We start from the raw sequence: 20,269 nt of genomic DNA on the forward strand, positions 1-20,269 counted from the left end.
CTACTCACCGTGCTGTTATTAAGCAGAGCCATGACCCCTGACATCCCCCAAACTCCACTACCCCACTTCAGTTTCAAATGCTGTACGTTTGCAGTGTGCAGAACAGGCTGTCAGGTCGTGTTGAAGTCGTGCTGAAGGACTGCTAAATGTGGAGCTCAGAGTCAAGGCGAGTAGAAATCAATCTCTCAGGCTATCAAAACTTTTGAGTTGTTCTCAGTAAAGACAATAGAATCATTCTCAGAAACAAGGTGTGCTACAAGGCCACAAGAGCAGCATAAACGTCATTTAGCATTTAGACATTGTCAGAGTATTACAGCAAGCATCTTTGTCACTGTAGCTGTCGGAGTTCTTATAGCTTCTGTGCCAAGGAGCATTGAAGCTGTTGTGATGGCTCATGGGGGACCACCATCTTGCTTTGACACATTATGTTCCTTTAATCTCTCATATTGCTGCCTCCATGACTGATTATAACAGTAATTATTCATACTAAAAATTCTAAATAAGAGTGTTAGGGAACTTTGGAATCTGGACTAGAATGTTTTATGCTTAAAATGCATTTGAAACTTTAATTTGTGGTGTATTAGTACAGAGCTCTATATCATCAACACAGTGTAAGCCAAAAGGCTAATAGGAATGTCCCACAGCCTTTATGTATTACTTTGACAGTGTTCAGTCAGTAGACCCTATAAACAGGTAGCATATCCCTAGAAAGCAGATTCTCTATGTTTCTTAGACGTTTCCCATTTTGAAAGAAGCAATTCTTGGGTCTTGGTGCTTATTCAGCACATAGAAAGCACAAGTCAGCTCTTGCTTATCAAATTGCTTGTCAAATTCACAAAAGAGAGCTGGGAGACTGCTCTAGGACAGAATGATATGCAGGCAGCCGGCTTGCTCTTTAAAGTCACCAGAGAGAAACGGTCGAATAAACCACCAGGATGGTGAATGATAGAGGAGTTATTACTCATCAACATGAGCCACTGAGTCAAAGTATGTTGAATGTTTCTAGTGATTCATCCCCCATTGTCTATTCCAAAAACAGAACCACTTTTCAACATGAATCTTTTTTCACAAAGTTTGCCTTTTAACCTTTGCCATGTTGAAATTGAATGCTGTATCAGTTTCATGAAGTCAAGCGGAATTATGTGCATACAATTGCTATATCATTTCCTCATCAGTAGATGGCTATTTGAAACTGTGAGACTGCTCTGTGTGTGTATGTGTGTGTGTGTGTGTGTGTGTGTGTGTGTGAAGGCTTAAGCACTGCCAATATACTGCTCTGGTCTTGTGTGTGCCATGCACCCTGCTAGCATACATCCTACACTTCAATACTGCATGTGTTCAGATCTTTTGTAGTTTTGTGTGCACTTCTTGTGTGTGTATGTGTGTGTTCTCTGTGGGTGTGTGTACGTGTTTGTCTTTGCTTCTCTTGTTTAAGTTAGCATGTGTGTGTTTGACTCTGTGTGTACCAGGAACTTGTATTGAAATGACTACTTGTTAGTTCCAGTAAAGAAGCAGCTGACCACTTCCCCTGTCAAACTATTCCACCACGTACTTCAATGCTAGATTCAAGTTCACTCACGTTTGTCTCAGCAAGAAAACCACAGTGCATGAGGAAATAGTTTGACATTTTGGGAAATGCACCCATTTGAAGATTGATCACGCACAAATCTGTATGCTAACTATATGGCTGCATCCAGCAGCTGATTATCCTAGCTTAGCATAAAGACTGGTAACAAGGTGAAATAGTTAGCCTGGCACTGCCCTAATGAAGGGAAATGCTCCTACCAGCACCTATAAAGCTCACTATATATATATATAATGTGTATCCAGTTTTATGTTGAGCTAAGCTAACTGCAGCCTTATGTTTACGATACACACAGGAGTGATATTGATCTTCTTCTTTAACTCTGATCAAGCTAAAAAGTGTATTTCCCAAAATGTTCATTCTAATGAACTATTTCTCCATTCCTTGTCCATCATTTGAGAATGATGGTCACTGTAGGTATTGCAATAAAAATAATGATAAAGTGGACAAGGCTTTAACTGTGAATTCTGTGTCACCATGGTTCTGTTGTTGTTCACACTGGGTGTTGACAAGAAATAGATTTAAAAAACAAAACAAAAAAAACATAACCCTCTTAACCTTCTGAGTATTGCAACAGGAGGCAACATAGAAATCAGTTTGTGTGTTTGTGTGTGTGTCGCCACACAATGGGGCAGTTGGTCACATGCTTCTGTTGAGTTTTCTGCTGTTATAAACGTTGCTTCTTTTCCAGCCTCTGCCTTTTTCTCTACTACAGTGATTGTTTCCAAATGTTAACATAGCATATCTACTATGTATAATTGATACTACTGTATGCACTGTTTCAAAGAGGTTTATGTCGACCTCAGTTAAGTCTTCATTTTCAACAGAGATCTAATATTTTTTGCCTCTTTTTTTAAAATCCCTCTTTTCTTGCTTCTTAAGTGAACTCGTATACAGTACATTTCTACTGTAAACATGTGAAGTGTCCTTGTCAGTGTGAAGATTTTTCCAGAAAAGGGGCTATAAAAACATTAATTATTGACATACCTTCTTATCTTTTGAGAGCATCTTTTGAAAGCTGTGTGTGTTCTTGATCACCCTGTTTTCCTCCATCTTCTCCTTCTTGGTCCTATAGGTCCCCTTACAAAGAAACACACTGATGATTTAGGTGATAGTGACCGCACGGACGACGAAGGTATTTTTTCCCCCCCGATGCCAAACTGATTTGCATGACAAGGGAATCCAAACTTACCCTTTCTCCTCCAATTTTTATCTTCTTTGATTTTCTTACATTTCTTGTCCTTTTTTTGAAAGTGATGGACATTTTCTTTTTGCTCTTTACTCGTAAACTCTCTTTTTGGGCTGGATGTGTTTTGTCCTTTTCAGCTTGATGTCTAAAGTTTTCATGTCTACCACCATTCTTTGATATTAATACCTTAACATAGACTCTCTGCTTGGATTTGCTGTTTCCTTTACCTTTTCTTTCCTTTTCTATGTTGCATCCCACCAGCAGATCAAGTTCCTATTAACCCCTTAGCCAGCTCTTAACACATTTTTGCATGTTTTTCTTTTAATTCGTCTCGTTGATGAAATCAAATCATGTTTAAAAGATCAACTACTGGCTAACTGGCTTACACCTGAACTAACACGTAGCCCTGTTCACATTTGGGCGTCAAACCAATAACCTTACTACATGATGAGTCTGAGACAATGGAAAAATCAGGACAAAACCAGAGTAATCATCTCTCTCAGCTGTGGTTGCTGCACAGACTGGGTTGTTATCTCTCCTGGCATGGTTTCCTCTCCTACAGGGCAAAGTCAGGGCTAATTTATGGCACACCAGTATGTGAAGCTAACTTTCTGGTCAACCACCCGCAGTGGCTGTTAGATTCAGAATCTAAGTCCAAGTCTGCTAAATTAGCTGTGTTGTAGCTACATAAAATGTGGATTGGCTAGCAGACATGACAGACTTTGCAATAATGCAATGAGCCAGTGTTTGGGTGGAGCTGATTTCAAGAGACATTACTGTTGTTATAGTTTGAAGTGATCATCTGGGCTCTCCATTAGCACATAAATACTCAATTTCTATTGGATGGTCATTTCAATGGCCAGCTCATGTGGCTTCTGTCAATGCCATGATTTTCAAATTGTCAAACAGCAGATTGTAATTAAAATTTTGTCAGGGCAACAGAGAAGGCAGAAGTAATCATTGGTAGTAGAATATATTTTAACTACTCTGTACATATAGTTGATATATTTACAATATATTGAATTGTATAAGGTGGTTATTTGTTTTGTATGTAAAATCTGAATCTGTCAAAATTAATTTGGTGAAACTAAAAGTACAATAAGTTCTTTTGGAATGTAAAGGATTATGTTTAAAGTTGCCTAAAATGAAAATAAAGTACAATTGTATGTAGGTGAAAATTTGCGTAAATGCAGTTAAATACCGTTCACCAGTGATACAAAGATTCAAACTAAACTATATTACTAACTACAGTATATTTGCCTCTGCCCACTGAGGTTTAACTCAACTGCTGTTTACTTCTACTTCTATCAGTTCTGCCGCTGAGAAGCCTCTCTGTCATGGTTCTGTTCTATATATTCCAACTAAAACTCCAATGTGTGCTAAGGCTTTGCAAAGAGCTCTCTCACCAAATGCAATTTCCAACTGAAAAAGAATCCACAGTGTGATTAAGGTGATCACTCAGAAATATTGTTGAAGTACGACTGGATAGATTTCTTATCAGCGAAGCAACTCCACGCTCGGCAGATGGCTGCACTGGCTCAGTGTATTGGTAATGTTCAGTTCAGTATATAACCACATGTTAGTTCACTCACATATCTGTGGCCTGATTAAATCAAACTGATTCTGCATTTGGAACTAAATCATATGTTAATACTGAGGTATCTGTTGCACACGTTTCCACGTAGCATTCCCCACGTGCTGTTGTTGCTTTTAAGGCATTTAATCCTGTGTGAGGAGTGGGCATATACTGATGAAAAGGAATACTTAAGGGATCCAGTGGATACCTGACAAAGTCTATAGAGCTGAAACATTGCGGTTGCTCCTCTTTATATTTAAATGAAGTGCTGTTTGAAGGCAACGACAGTGTGCTGGATATCCATTAATCTCAATAATGCAAAAAGATGAATCTTTTCTTAGTTGCCATAAACAAGCAGCCCTTTGAAAAGTCATATAAGGAATAAAATGTCCTTGATAAAACCCTGAGATAGAGTCATATCCCCTTAAGGCTGCTGCAGTGCAACTTTAATGACAGGCAGAAAGTCTTAATAAGGCACCTCTACTGTATAATGTGACGAAGTAAACAGCAATTACATCCAAATAAGACTCACAACCATCCAGATCCCTTTGATCTATGCCATCATGCTGTTTTTCTGAGAGCTCACACACACACACCCAGGCGCACACACACACACACACAGGCACACACACCAATAAGATTAGAGAGAGTCACACAGATCTATTCAATGAAATCCCAGCAAGCTTCAAGCATTATCTCGATAAAGGATGTGGGGCAGACAACTAATCCAGTTTAATATAGAGGAAAATATGCTCGAGAACACACACATACAGACGCGCAGTCACTCCCTCTGTTGCTCCGTCCGGGCCGACTCTCATTAGCTCGGGTCCCCCCCCCCAGCAATCCTTGATGCTCTTAACGTTTGACCGCTTGTCGCCTCGTAGATGCAAAACTCAGTGAGGACGTCCCCTAACCTTCCCACCCCTCCCACTTAGCAAATCTTGGATTTTACAATCTCTTTATACTCAGTAAAGCTGCTGTTTGTAATCCTTTTGTGCTGGGAATAGAGATGTAAACAGGAAAGTCCCTGAGAGCTGAGGATTTGTTAGAAGCTCCGGCTCTTTTTTTTTTTTTTTTTTTTTTTTAACAGCGAATATTGCTGGAATGGTTAAGAGTAGGTATACAGAAGTGGAGATGTCGTGAACTGTGGTATCTATGAGGCTCTTATGGGGCCCCTAGTAGCCTATATAAAGTGTTATATTGCAATACCTGCGAGATATTAATCCTCCTATACACTATGGATATATTACTGTGAGCGTGGAGGGCACAAGGATATAGATTTTGTTGACAGCAAATCCTGGAGCTGAGGAAAAGATGATAAAAGAGCAACTGGGGAATCCAGCTCGCCCAGAGGCTCCAGCTGGTGACATTTCAGGTGGAACTCCAACTACTGAGGCGGCTTGATGTCACATCTATGGAGTAAAAGTGAAACCTCATTTACCACCACGACTCATTATCTTACAAATGAAACCACAACTATGGATGTTTGATTAAAATAACACTGGAGCATCAAGCACACCATGAATGACAAAGTAAAAGAAAATGTGAAAACTAAACCAACGAAAGGAAAATCACAGATTTAGTGAGTTTATTGCTCACCAATGCACTGCCCTCTCTTCATCACGTGCAACCCACTCGTCCTCATACTGAACCAAACAACACAGGTTGCTTGTCAGTACCCTTCAAAATGACCCATAAGTTCCAAAATTATTCATATGAGGATTTTCCAATCCGTCACTGCTATGGTTAAATGTTTAGGCAACTGACTTCACAGTCGCTGTCACAAGAAGCCAGTGCTGACAGCTGGCAAGGTCTCGTGTCAATATCAAACACTGTCGAATCAGGTGTCCACCCTGACTGTCCGGGTCCTCTGTGTTCACATCAGATTAGGTTTTGGCCGCGTTTGTATTTTTAAGCTTCAGATCTTATGTGGGAAATCAGAGCTTCCCTAGCTGTAAGCCTGAGTGAACAATATTTACAAACTGGGAAGTGATAATTATGGTAACGAAGTGAACATGAGCTGGAATAGAACAGTAATTACAATTTGCAAGAGGTCACTTGTCTGTAGCTTAGCATAAAGTAGATCATATAGGCGTTGGAAATAAAAGACCAAGCTTCTGTTTTTTTCTGGTGAGGACTCACAACAACAAGTCCAACGATGTTATTATTATTAAGAACAGCATTAAAGCTCAAATACACATATGATGACATGCAATGCAGCAAAAGCAAATATGATAAATCCATGTTTTAGCATTTCAGTTCCTGAAAATATCAGCTCCCGTTTGCAAATGTAATCTCATGCAAAGTAAATATTTATTTGCACATAGCAGAAGTAAATATGCCACGAAATCTGCAAGCCATTACGTGTTGGTATTCATGTTATTTTCCACATGCGAGTGGATATGCACCCTAATGAGCTACATCAGCACAGCTGCACTGATTACACAGGAGCATTTCCTCTGGAAGCATTTGATTTGGTGTTCACCACTGGGCCACATTTTGTTTCTTGTTGCTTTTTTTTTTTTTTTTTTTTTCCAAGAGTCCCCGTGGCTTTGCTCCCTGCAGCAAAAGGCTGAAGTCAGGATAAAAAACACCTTTACTCCTTGTGTCTGCCGTTGGTTTGATAAGTCCTCTACACCAGCAGAGGGAGAGGATACCGAAGTTGTTGCAACAGCCCGGGGGCATCTCTCAGGGTTTGCTCAGAGAAATCTAAAGCACCTGAATCTCTTTGATCATAACCTCCTCCTTGAGGAAGGAATGATCTACTCCATGTTGGCACAGTACCTATCCTCTGACAAAGTCTCCCTCACCCACACTTATCCCGGGGAAGACTGAATGGTCGAATCACAAGATTGCATCTCATTTTAGCTCTTCTCAAAGCAAGCTTTAATCTTGCTGCTCGCTGTGCAAAAAAAACCCTGGAGGACAGTTGGATGTTCCCGCCTATGTCCAAACACCTTTCCTGAAAACTGAAATCATTTAAAGTCACTTCAAACAGAGGGATAAAAGGACACATTGATATTACAAATAACCATGCAAATATTAGAACTTCTAATAATCACCCCAAATATACCATTAACTCACTTTATGCAAGATGATGATGGAAAGAGAAGAAATTTGCAATCAGCTGAATGAGGATTAATTGATAAGTTAGGGGAATGAAAGGAGAGGCTGAGGTTTAGAGGATTTTTTTGGCTCTGAGTCTTGCAGTGGCAGCCAATGAAAGATGCCAGGAAACCATAGAGGGAGCAAGCTGGATTGCATAAACTTAAAACCTCAAGGTACAGCCTGTTCAATGTACGCCGGGACTTGTTTCAGCCAGTAAATCCAGGTAAATTCAGGTAAATCTATCAAATGCTCAAACATTGCCAAGACAATTTTGTCCTAACCTCACCTCATTACCGCTGACCTTCAGCGCTGAACAAAAAGCAGCAGCTATAACAGCAGCACTGGACGTATCTCACTGCAGCAGGAATTCATGTATTCCTTGTAATACTTGAGAGCACATGCACACATACAGGAAACTGTGTCACATCATGGAGTTCCCACAAAGAGTATACAGATATGACAAATCATCATATTGCGTTAGGGTGATAGAACACTCATAGATGAAGACTTGCTTCAAACCTTTTTCTAATCAATTAATGACACTGTCAGCATCATCATCATTCGATATCAATGTCAGGGTTCCTGTGATCATCATAGCTGCTGATTAAAATTCCAATACTTGTCATGGTTGCGATATCATCATCATTACTATCATATTTGTCCATATCATTAGTTTCAACATCCTCATCATCAGCGTCATTTTCAACATTATAAACAGTATGGTTGATGCCTTCACCATCATCAGTCATCATCAAGGCTGCCACCATTTTTGACACTGATATCATCAATACCATCATGCTGTCATGAGAATTATCATCATCAGCATCATGGTCATCACATCATCATCATCATCATCATCATCATCATCATCATCATGACTGTCACAGTTGCCAGCATCATTGTCATGGTTGCTGTCATTGTCAACATTGTCATTAGTGCAGCGGCTGTCTTTATTACTATATTCAGTCATCATCGTCATCATCATCATCATCACTGCCATGTTTATTGTCATTGTCATACTATTGTCACTACCATTGTTGTCATCACTGTCAATGATGTCCTTTCTCATCATCACCACGGCCACTGTCATGGTGTTACCACTTTAGCCATCATCACTATCACATTAACATTAGCATCATCACATTACCACCATCAGAATTATAACAGTCATCACCATTACCATTGTCCGTTATTATCATTTGCAACTTTTGTCTTCCCTGCTCTACTATTGTCAGGCTACACACATATCAGTGCTTGACATACACACATACACACACATACACACACACACACACACACACACACACGTACAGACACAAAGACACACCATAATCCCCTGACCTTTTTTGTCAGAAGTTTCTGGAAGCCTTCCAGATGAGAGTTATGATGTGCCGCTACATTGTGGCCACTGCCTGCTGCGACAGAGGGAGCAGATCAACAAGGAAAAAAAAAAAAAAAAAAAAGCTACAAAGGACAGAGAATGATAGAAGTGATGTAATGAGCTCCGCACCGAGACATGCAACAGAGTGTGCACACAAACACACACGAGGAGACAGCATTTTACCTAGATATGCCTCCTTTTAATTTCCTGCTAGATTTTTGTTTTCTTTAACCCAATTTCATTTTCCCAATTGAGTTTTTTTTTCAAGGCTGTGTCTATTTTATTTTCTCTGTTGGGAAGAAAACAATTTCTGCAGTTGCCCAATATGTAGATACACTGTAATGTTTAGTTCCTTCCTCCAATTTCTGCTGCATAATGTCCCGTTTCCTCAGCAATCAGTTATTTTTTCACCTTCTCACATACATGAGAAAGGCAGAATGGAAAGTAAAACCACCAAAATCCAACACAGCACCTCAGTAAAATAAGTCCTAGTTTGATCGTAACAATCATACTGCTGAACATTATTTACAGTTGAGTACTTTAAGGGCCACTTTCACACAATTTAAAGGCTTAAATTAACTACGTTCATAACAGTGTTTGCTACTGTGATTAAGTTCCTTCTGAGTTGAAGTTTTCCCAGAGGCGTTTACATCATTTTGTCTTCCCCCTGGATTGTGAGTACTTTAAACACACTGCAGGAAAACTTTCAGACACAAACACTATCCTTAAGCCTCTCTTACTCCCCTCACAATTGAACATCTTTTATTCTCTTGTCTCGGAGGTAACACTTTTCTATTTTCTTGCTTGGTTAATTTTTAATTCCACGTAGACTCACTGATCTCTCTCTGGACCCGAGTCCCTCAGTGGTAAAACATCAGTGGGATAAACGATGTGTGCTGCTGCATGTACTGCTGGAGATAGTTAGGAAGCAAGATGAAAAGCTTCATCTCTGGGATACAGAAGATGAAAGCAAAACCTTGTTTTGAACATGGGTTGCAGCATGTTGTTAGATCTCCCGAAGTCTTCCCATCCTTTTTGCTCACAATCCAGCCCGCATTAGAACTACGTCGAGGGCTAAAGCTTTACAATACAGCCCTCCTTTCTTCAAGTCCAATCAGCAAGATGTAGCACACTTTAATACAGCTAATTCTGCTCCTGACAGCAAGCTCACAATTCTCTTACCTTGACCTAATATTAACAGATGCACCTCCACTTCCAAAGAAATATTCCTTGTTAATAGAAGGCCAGCTACTGCTTTGTTGCAGCATAAGTAATTTTAATGTGGCAAGTCATCTTTTATTGCATTTTTTTTTTAGCTATTGTCTTATTACACTGTAATTATGGAAATGATTGCGCTGTGATTTAAAAGCTGAACAAACATCATGTCCTTCACATTAACAAAAACCTTTAAATGATTTCAAAAGAAACATGTCCCATTCAGTTTTATTTCTGTTTTAATTTGCTCTGCTGCCAGTAAGCTCTCACATGCATCCATAGTCACAGAATCAAGGGAAACATTTCCCCCCAGCTAAATAACTATGAAAAGCTAACCTGAATTCATATTAAAGTTTCAATAACGCAGTGCTTTTTCATAAAATTGTCAAGCCTAAAATGCCATTTTGTATTGATTTTCCCACAGATTAATTGCACAGGTTTTACCTCAACATGGTATGACAGCTTAGATTGCCACTCTTGCATGTTGACAGTCCATTGCCTGGAGGAAAATTAAAACTCACCACATTAAATATCCTGTTTCATTAACACCTGTATGGAATTTAAAATAGGTTAATAAAGAAATAAAACCACATTTTCCAATCACCACAAACATGTCACAGCCTTCATGTAGAAAAATGAATGGTTTGACGCCTCAAACTAACAAGGTCTCCATGTTAAAAAGCCAGTGTGCCAAGATTACTCAGAAAAAAAAAAATCAAATTAAAGAGATGGCCAAAGCTCCTTAAAGTATTGAAATAGCATCTCTGGCTGTCACCTTCAATCTGTCATCTAATCAGTCCTTCCGCCTTCTCCACCTCCTCCTCTTCCTCCTCTTCTTCCCCCCTCCTCCAGACATTAGGGAGAGTGGAAGCCCCAAGCCGGTGATGGTTTTCATCCACGGGGGTTCTTACATGGAAGGAACTGGGAATATGTTTGACGGCAGCATCCTGGCCAGCTATGGGAATGTGATTGTCATAACTGTCAACTACCGGCTGGGCGTCCTAGGTAAGGATCCTGCTGTACTGTGTGATACACAACCATTGCTGTCATATTCTATCCATTCTGTCTTTACTCTTCCTTCCTTTATTGGTGATTCCATCTGTTTAGCATAAGCTTAGACTGAGGTCTAAAACTCTTTTGGTGATTCCATGTGATGCTGCTTTATTTTCCAATGACTTTGGCTGAGCACGAAGGCCAAAACTAGGAAACTTTCAGTGTCTTTCTGTCTTTGCATCTATCTGTTTTGGTGGTTGCTATGTGTTGTTGCTGGTCACATTCCAGAGTTTAGCTTAGCCAACTGTCTTTCTTGCTTACTGTCTTTCTTGCTTTCTTCCTCCCCTCATTTCTTCCTTCTATTTTTGGTGAGTCTATGCACTGTTGCTGGTGATATTCCAGAGACCTTAACTGATTCTGTGGTTCCTCGATAGGAATCCGCACTCCTCTCTTGGTCTCTGCTACTGCTATTGCTCTCACTGCTTTGTTAATTACAGTTTAGACAAAGGATGGAGCTTGGTTGTGATTTGTTGATTTGTTATCGAGTAATATTGGGAAGGTCAAAGGCAAGTTAAGATCAAAATAATGGTTTTTTTTTTGTTTAACTTTCGCTGTTGATCGAGCAGGTTCTCACATGACACTGTGCACTGCAGTGTGTGATGAAAAAAACAATGTTGTTGAATGTTGATTGAAATTTTTGGGCATAATGCAACCGACCCATTTTATCCTGAAAAGAAACACCAAACAAGTGTTTGATGCTTGCTGTCATTTTGTTTATATCTCAAGTTTTCTTTTTGGTATACACAGAATTACATAGTAGCAGACTTCATATCAGTAACCAGGCGATTTGACATCCCAGTGCTTGGTGGGACGTAACATGTTGTTCCTGTACTGACACATGTACGTGTTAAAAAGGACACATCCATTACAGAGCTGACTCTTGGATTTGGCCCGGTTACCATGCTTTTATGCATTTTCCCTCCCCATCTCCTGTCTTCTGTTTAGTAGCCTTTCATCTGTCATGGCAGTATCTTTGATCTTCAGTCCCTTTTTCTCATTCCCACCTCTGTTTTCTTCCTCGTCTATCTTATCTCTTCTCATCAGTCTAATTCCTAATTCCTTTTCTCCTGTGTATGGATGTCACTGCCTTACCCAGAGGGCAGGTATATATTGCGACACATGACGGAAACAAAGGTTCGCTGCCACCGTCCTAAATGAGATTATGCTGTCATTTGTTCGGATGAAAGGAGCCGATTCCATTTCCATGTTTTGGTTGCTGGGTTTTTTTTTCCCTTTCTTATTAAACTATACCAGAATAAAGATACAGGGCAATATCCGCCTTTCACTCAACTAAAATGCCATTTGTCTGTGGGCATGTCTGTGTGTGCACATATTTGTGTGCGCATAAGCATATGAAGAATGAAGCTTAAAGGCAATTTTTTGAGATGTTGATGGGTGGAAAAAAACGGGAAACACAACAATAATGTTCTCTGTAGGTGGTCTGCATTCTCTCTGTTTTATTCCCATCACTTATTCAGGCCCTGATCTCTTTTACATAACTTGCATTTGTTTGTTTGAAATGCAAATGCTGAGTATCAGTGCAAAATGTAATGTTTTCTATCATACAATCTGATGAAACACAAGTTTCCTGACAGCTGGAAATCAGGAGACACAGACTTAAGCTAAGTAGAAATTTTCCATCTGCAGATGCCAGTGGTGCCATCGTGGTTCACGTTTTTTAGAGATACAACTGCCAGTCAGCCAGTGGCTGGATGGACACCTCTCCTCAGTAACTGTCGAGCCCTGCCAAAATCACAAAAGTGGATATTAAACAGATACTCCATCATCTGAAGTTACCAATCATTCCTTTTCAATCCCCACTTATTCTTTTTTAGGGTCATGTGGGGCCAGGAGACTATCCTAGAGTGTGCAAGGGGTGCATGCACAATGTGCTGTATACAGATGGTTATACGGAGAAACTGATATATACATTCACAAGCATGGACATTTGTCAAGGCCACAGTTCAAAAAGTGCATGTGTTCAGGGCTGAGATCCAAATCCTGGACCATCCTGTTGTGAGACAACAGTGCTAACCTCTACACCTATTAATACTCACTTTACACTACATGACCTTCCACGAAAAGATACAGACACATTACACATACTACATACTGCACATACTCATACTGTCATTGAATAGTTGTTGAATCAGCAAGAAAATGAATCAGCAATTCCAAAAGCAGTTGCCATTAATTAACCAACTATGTTACAAATTTCATGTTTCCAGCTTCTGATGTGAAAATGCTGCTGTTCTATGATTTATTATCATAAATGGAGTTTTGTTTTTGTTCAAAACACAAACAACTTATAGATTTAAAGTTGTACTCTTGGAAATTGTGATGGGCCTTTTCTGTCTTCATATTACAAATGAGTTGATACAAATGCCAAAAAGACAAGCAAAGTAAAGGATTGATTGTTCTTTTGCTTGTTTACATATATTCAAATTTGCTTTACTTTTGCTTTATGTAAACATACATTGTTTACATAAAGCAAAACAACACTCAATCAATCAGTTTTTTTCAGTATTTTTTTTGACGTGATCCTCAGGAACCTCAATTCCATGTTCCAGATCTTTCTCTCTCTCTGAAGTGTGAGCTCTTAAGTGCTGTAAGCCTCATGGCATTGAAAGAAACTGTATCCCTGCTGGTTAACATGAGGCGCCGCTGTTTGCTCTCAGATTAGACTCTATGTGTGTGTGTGTTTACCCCCTTGGCAATGGGCAAAAGCAGAAGGCTTTACCGCACCAAACGTGTGTATGTGTGTGTGAGTGACAGGGAGAGAGTGTGTACTCAGCTCCATTAGGTGTAAGACTCAGAACCACTGGGCTTTCCAGTCAGTCATCCAGTTTTTAGTAAACGTATATGTGAGTTCAATAAGTAGCTCCACTGGTAAAAATACTTATCTTTAGCCATTTATTCTAGTACTGAATAACATAAAAATGAAACAAGATGTTCCATTATTCCACAACATTGTCTCCATATTTATTATGTGATATTGTCATTGACTCTCAGATGATATGAAATTGTGCTGGAACAGTGTGGATCTAGGACATTTGTACTACTACTACTACTACAGTCTCTACCCAGGTTCCTTACATTCACATCTCTTAATCGAAGTTCTCCAAGCATACATTTATTTTGCTCCTGATACCGTGCAAAAAAAAAAAAAAAAAAAAAAAAAAAAAAATCTAACTAGTCAAGCTTGGATGTGCTGCAAGTCATAATCCAGCAACACCTTCAGTCAAGGTCTATATCTATTTATTAAGGTTAGCAACAATACAGGCTTTTACTGGATGAAGGTTGATTGTGTATGCACTCATGCAGCAACCCGATGAAAGATGTTTTTATAAAATCAAGCTTATTCAGACTTTTGGAAAAACCCATTACATGAAAAAAAGCAGAAACTATGTATTTCTCCATATTCACTGCAAAAATATATTTACAAATGAGGTGTTATACCTTGAAATGTAATGCACATTTATGGGCCACGTTGATCAGTCACATTGTTCAACTTCTTTTTGAACAGTTCGGGGGACCTCACCATAGCTCACTTTTGTAGTGAGTGGTTTACTTGACAAACAGTTTCATAGCTGCTTTCACACTCACAAACCAAAAATACAGAAAACTGACAGGCCCACATGTGGGAAACCCCCTTTGGCAGACACCATGTTGCCTAAAAGCTTCCAGGGGCACACCAGGGCTAACCATACATTAGAATGGATGAATTAAGGTGAGTCCCATTCACAAAGACCGCAAGGTATTACACATCTCAAACAGAGATTTCAAGATCCTGACTAACAGACGAGAAAGTAGTGTAGTCTGTTGTAGTCGCCTTCCCTCATTAATGCCTTTCAACTGTCTCCCAGACTCATAATTATATTCTCCAGCTGACCAGTTAGCCACTGCTGGAAGTGTGTGGTTGACCTTAGCCAGCCAGTCATTGCAGCACCTGTTGTCTTGGAGATGCTGCTCTGCTGACAGAACTCCCTGCTCTTGCACCAGTGATTTTTCTCCTCGGCTTAGTGTGTGTTTTTGTGTCTGGGAGAGCCAGCGCTTTGCAGGGAGCCATTAGTGGCTTTAAATATGCAGGGTTGCTGACGCGAAGCTGTATTTATCGTTTAAGGGCCTTGGCTACAATGGATTTGGCCGTCGGGCACCTATATAGTATGCTACTGTCGGTGTCTGTCCACGGGTGTCTATGAACGTCTCTGTGTTTAATGAATCCAGAGTTTCTCCTGTGTGCAGATGAGGTGTTAATGGAACACATGGTATAGTGCTGTCAAAGTGTCATTATTATTTATTGTCTTCGTCATCTCACTCCTCTTCGGTCTATAATCTGCTGTAGGGTTGGTTTTTGTTTTACTTAACGCTTGAACTAATTAAGAAACTCTATCTTCCAGATACAGTGTTCAGATACTCAGACATGTGACAAATGGTGCTATTCTGAGGGTCGCTAGAAGGTAGTGTCATTATATTTTCATGTAAGGGTCTGTCTTGCTCTGAAACCCTTTCTATCCTCACCTCTGCCCCCAGTGAATATAACAGTAATTCTGAACAATTAAGAAGATGTGCAACTGAGTTGATGGCACTTTCATATCTTGTAAATTGAAATAATAGATCAACTTCTCCAACATGCACCGTAGTGGTTTTCTGACAAACACAAAACCACAAAAGTTGAGTGTAACTGCCAATTCATGAAACCAATACCTCTGCAGGGCTTGTTTGTTGTACTTCCAAACAGTGGACTGTGCCTTTAAGGCCAGGCCCTAACAGTGTTGAGTTTGTTTCGGCCCAGCCAAAACCTTTAATCATGCTGATTGATGAGGTGCATTTCCCTGACTCAAACCTTCTCCAAATACCCCTTCCATTCCAGCCATACATCAGCCATTCAGCCAATTCATCAAGCCTCTGATTGTTTTAAGATATACCTGGCCAGTAAAATATCCATTTCTCTGCACACCACTGCTTCTCTGAGTCTGCCGCGCTTTCACCATCAAAACAGTCGCAGCTTGAGAAAAGACTGTGCAGGAAAAGGACCAGCAAGCAGGCAGAGGCAGGAAACAAGACACAAACATAGGTGTCTTAAAAATGATTGATCCGATCTGATTTGATTAATATGATAGCTCGTGAATAATTAATTAATAATATGTCTCTATAAAGATTTAATGTAGTGTTGGTTTTTAATGACTTTCTAAAAAGACAGAGCAACCAGAGAAAAAGTATAAATAAGAGCTATTTTTTTGAAAGATCACTCACAAAAAAAGAAAAAAAGGTTACAGGCTCAAACAAACATTAGCTTTATCATTATCACTCTGGGTGTCAGCGGAGTGATTTAGTGTCCCATGATGGTCCAAATACCGAGAAAATTCACAGCATGTATGCTTGTACTTTTTCAGCATGCGGTGCGCACTCAGAAACACACATTCATCAGATCCAGCTAGCGTGGCTTTAATTGTATCCAAATTAGGACTGCGTGTGTTTGCTTGAGGAGCATTTTCTCTCACACAGGCATTATCCCTAATGTTTACCCTTCCCAAATATTACTCTCTCTCCCTCCCACTCTCTCACTGTCATATATCTTCTTTCCTTTTCTCCCTCCACAGTAATTGGGCTCTCTCTTTCCCGTTAGTTTCTGTCCTGCTGGCTAAGTGTTGAGGACTATTATTTTCATGCTTATTGATCTCTTTCTCCCTGAAACAAATGATTTGGGTTCATTACTCTCTCTGTGATTCTGTGCCATCTCCCCTCTGCCCTTCCATTGTTCCTTTCCTTGCTAGTCACCCTGATACAGCTCACTCAGAAACTCATGGAAAGTGTCTTACTCTATAACTGCTTCACTCGAGTCTTTATTTGTTGTTTATTAGTTGTGTGGAGGGGGAATACTGATTATTTCCTCTCCAAACATTGGGATTTGTGTTAGCACTCTGTCCCTTTGTACCATTGTTGAGACTGTTGGCTTTCTCTTCACCTGATGACTACAGACCTTTTTCAAAGTTGTGTGTATCCTTATGAGATGTAAATACGGCAGCCTTCGGTCATGCAGATGCTGTAAAGACATGAGAAATTCGCAGAGAATCAGCAGCTTATTGTGCCCTCTGTGATGCATTTTATTTGGGATAATTACATGCCAGATGCGGTAAGGAAGTGAATGGATACAAAAATCAGTAGAAGGCAAAAATCTAACAAAAGGATTGTTTCTGGCAACCTCAGATGTCTGAGGGAGAGAAAAAATGAAGCGGTGAAAATGGTTTCCAACTTGTTGATCCCCCTCAGAGAAGATACCAGAAGAGGAAAATGAAATCTTAACTTGAAGAAACCTTAACAATAACACTGGTGTGTGATAAAGGCCACCACTCTCTCACCACTTTTTATTATGTCAGGTATTCATATTATTGGGCATATGACACCTATACTCAATACACAGAAGCTGTTTTGTGAGAGTTCCCAGTCACCTCTTTATTGAGCCATTTTGTGTACCAAAATGTTTTCAACATAAAGGCTTTGCTGTGTTGTTATGTTTCAGATTTTTCACCCAAGACATTTGTTAGCAGGCTCTACAGTGTGGGTGTTTGTGTGTGCGTGTGCATGTGCATGTGTGTGTGTGTGTGTATGTGTGTCTATGCTTGCTATCTTTGTGAGAATCAATTTGAGTTTGCGTTTTAGACCTTGGGAGGGAGGACATTTTTAGAAAGTGAGGTTAGTCTTTACTTTCAGGCAGACCTTCAGAGAGCTGTTTGACAGCTCAGACCTGGTTTTAAGGTTTCCGTTAGAATTGGATTTAGGTTAGGGTTAGGGTTACTGGTGGGCATTTAGTTTTGATGGTTAAGATTAGGGTAAGGGGCTGTTGAGTACATCAATGACTGTCCTCACAAGGATAGAAGTACATGTGTGTGTGTGTGTGTGTGTGTGTGTGTGTGTGTGTGTGTGTGTGTGTAAACCCATGTATTTCTCACATTATTGTAACATAAATCTGTTCACACAGTCACATTGTGGGAACTCGCCTTACTTGTGGGGACAAAATGTAGGTCCTCATAATGTAAACCAATTTTAGAGTGAAGACATGGGTTAAGGTTGAGGTTAGGGTAAGGGTTAGGGTTAAGCAAATAGTGGTTATGGTCACGGTTAGGGTAAGTCTACAGGAAATGAATGTAAGTCTATGTAATGTCCCCAGAAGTGATGAAAACAAACGTGTGTGTGTGTGTGTGTGTGTGTGTGTGTGTGTGTGTGTGTGTGTGTGTGTGTGTGTGTGTGTGTGTGTGTGTTTGAATGTATCATCAGCAAACCTATGCCATGCTGCTTGGATGTTCTCTCCTGCAAATTAGCCAAGTGAGGCTCAAACATTTCCTCAGCTATTTTAGGGCAGAGGCAGCTTTGATCAGTGGACAGGCTGCATTTGGACATGTTGTAATATTTTCTGGACTCTTCCCGATTTTAACTGTGCTGCCATGCACCAAAATCCCACTATATTGCAGAGGAGAAAGGGTTCAAGATATCTGAGATTTGTACCAAGTGCGTTGGATATTTCTTATGTCTCCATTTATCTCTGTGTCCGACAGAGGAGGCAGAGATAAATAGCAAGAGAATGTCCTGCAAGTCCAAGTGTTTAGTAACTTTACTATAATAAAGTCCCTTCATATCAGCTGTTTCACCGCAGTAGAATCAAGCATAAGATAATATGATCAGAGACCATAGCTTTCCACCAGATTTGGTGTGAAATTAGCCCAAATTTGCCATTAGAATGCAGTCTGCTCCAGTCAGTATGCTCAATATTTGATAAAATTTCATTACAGAATTATTATTTTTAACTGAATGGTTGAAATGAGAGCCTTTATTTAGCTTTTGAATTCCAGTACATACTGCTCTCATCAGCCAGTTATCCAGTGGAATTGTCTGTCCTATAACAGTCTAAATTCTGTTCAGCCTTGGTGACAATGCAAATTTGTGTCAACACTTGTGAGTCCTTGTGATAATTTACAATGCTCTTGGTGTGCGTAATGATATCTAAACAGGGCTAATGGCAGACAAGATGTGTCTAAAATATCAGCGAATAGAAGCTTGATGACAAATCTGTGTAACGTAGCCTATATCAGCCACATTCACAAAGCACTAGGACTGTATCCACCATTTGGAAACTACTTCTTTGCAGCTCTACACTGGAATTAGGTGTAGTGGTCTCCTGGCCATTGTTTGGTTCTCTCAGTCTGCCATTGCTCGGTTTGTTTGAGTCCTGTTCATTTGGCTCAGTGTCGTTGGCATAATGATTTATTCAGTGAGTGAGCTTCAATTCCAGTGGAAGCTATGCTATGCTAATGGTGATCTGGCAACAACAGGGTTGGCGTGGTGAGGTTTACAGCAGCTCTGCCGATGCGTCAGCGATTGGATTAATCTGGCCGAGGCCGGGACAACAGACGACCATCTGGGCACGCTCTACAGCGCCAGGCGTCTGGAGCCACAACTTGCCACCATCCAACCATTATGCACACAATATTATGCATGTTTCATGTATTATGTGTTACACATGGTCACAGGCACTGTCTGGTTCCAATATACAATTTTCATTTCCCAATATCAATCAATCAATTGACATACAATGCTGTTGGTTTCATTGGAATAAAAAGGTGCCAGTGCTCCAAATGAGCAACCTGCACAGCATGCACGTGCAGCATTTTGGGACACAAATTGTGCACAACAATTTGTAATTTTACAGCACACATTAATAGTTTGACAAAGCAATCCCAAGTCAAGCTCCACCACTAGCTTTACTAGTTCATGTTGCCTTAAAGGTAAGCATGAAATGTATCGAGGCATGTAATAAGGCAACATGAATGAGAGGTTCTGTGTGCTGTGCATCATGTACAAAGCACTAATCTGTCGCTAGAACTCCCAAAAATTATTTGAGCACATTTATAATGTTACTCTAAAACCTGACAAGCTCTGGACAGACCACTTACTGGACATCTACCTAAAACCAGTCGGCCTCTGTGTTATTTTTGGTACCTTTGTTGCAAATTGGGGAGAAAAAAAACCTTCTTGGTAAAGGTTGGAGAAAGATCAAGATGGTCATTGTGAAATAATAAATACAAATCCTGAAGTCCTGTCTGACATTGATTCACCACTATACCGCTCTCTGGTAGCTACCATTCTTGTGCAAACCAAACCAGA

At 40.0% G+C, this 20,269-nt stretch overlaps 1 protein-coding gene across 3 annotated transcripts in view; it reads left to right on the plus strand.

Moving 5' to 3' along the window:
• nlgn1 (neuroligin 1) overlaps nt 1-20,269 on the plus strand; it is a 322,900-nt gene that overhangs the window by 123,930 nt on the left and 178,701 nt on the right. For 2 of the 3 annotated variants that reach the window (XM_076723102.1, XM_076723093.1), the window contains 2 exons: nt 2,661-2,720; nt 10,907-11,059. In XM_076723102.1, the coding sequence (XP_076579217.1) occupies nt 2,661-2,720; nt 10,907-11,059 (213 nt within the window). The remainder of the gene's footprint in view (nt 1-2,660; nt 2,721-10,906; nt 11,060-20,269) is intronic. The other variant, XM_076723111.1, reaches the window with a different exon arrangement.

This window comes from Chaetodon auriga, chromosome 3, assembly GCF_051107435.1.
Source record: "Chaetodon auriga isolate fChaAug3 chromosome 3, fChaAug3.hap1, whole genome shotgun sequence".
Taxonomy (NCBI): domain Eukaryota; kingdom Metazoa; phylum Chordata; class Actinopteri; order Chaetodontiformes; family Chaetodontidae; genus Chaetodon; species Chaetodon auriga.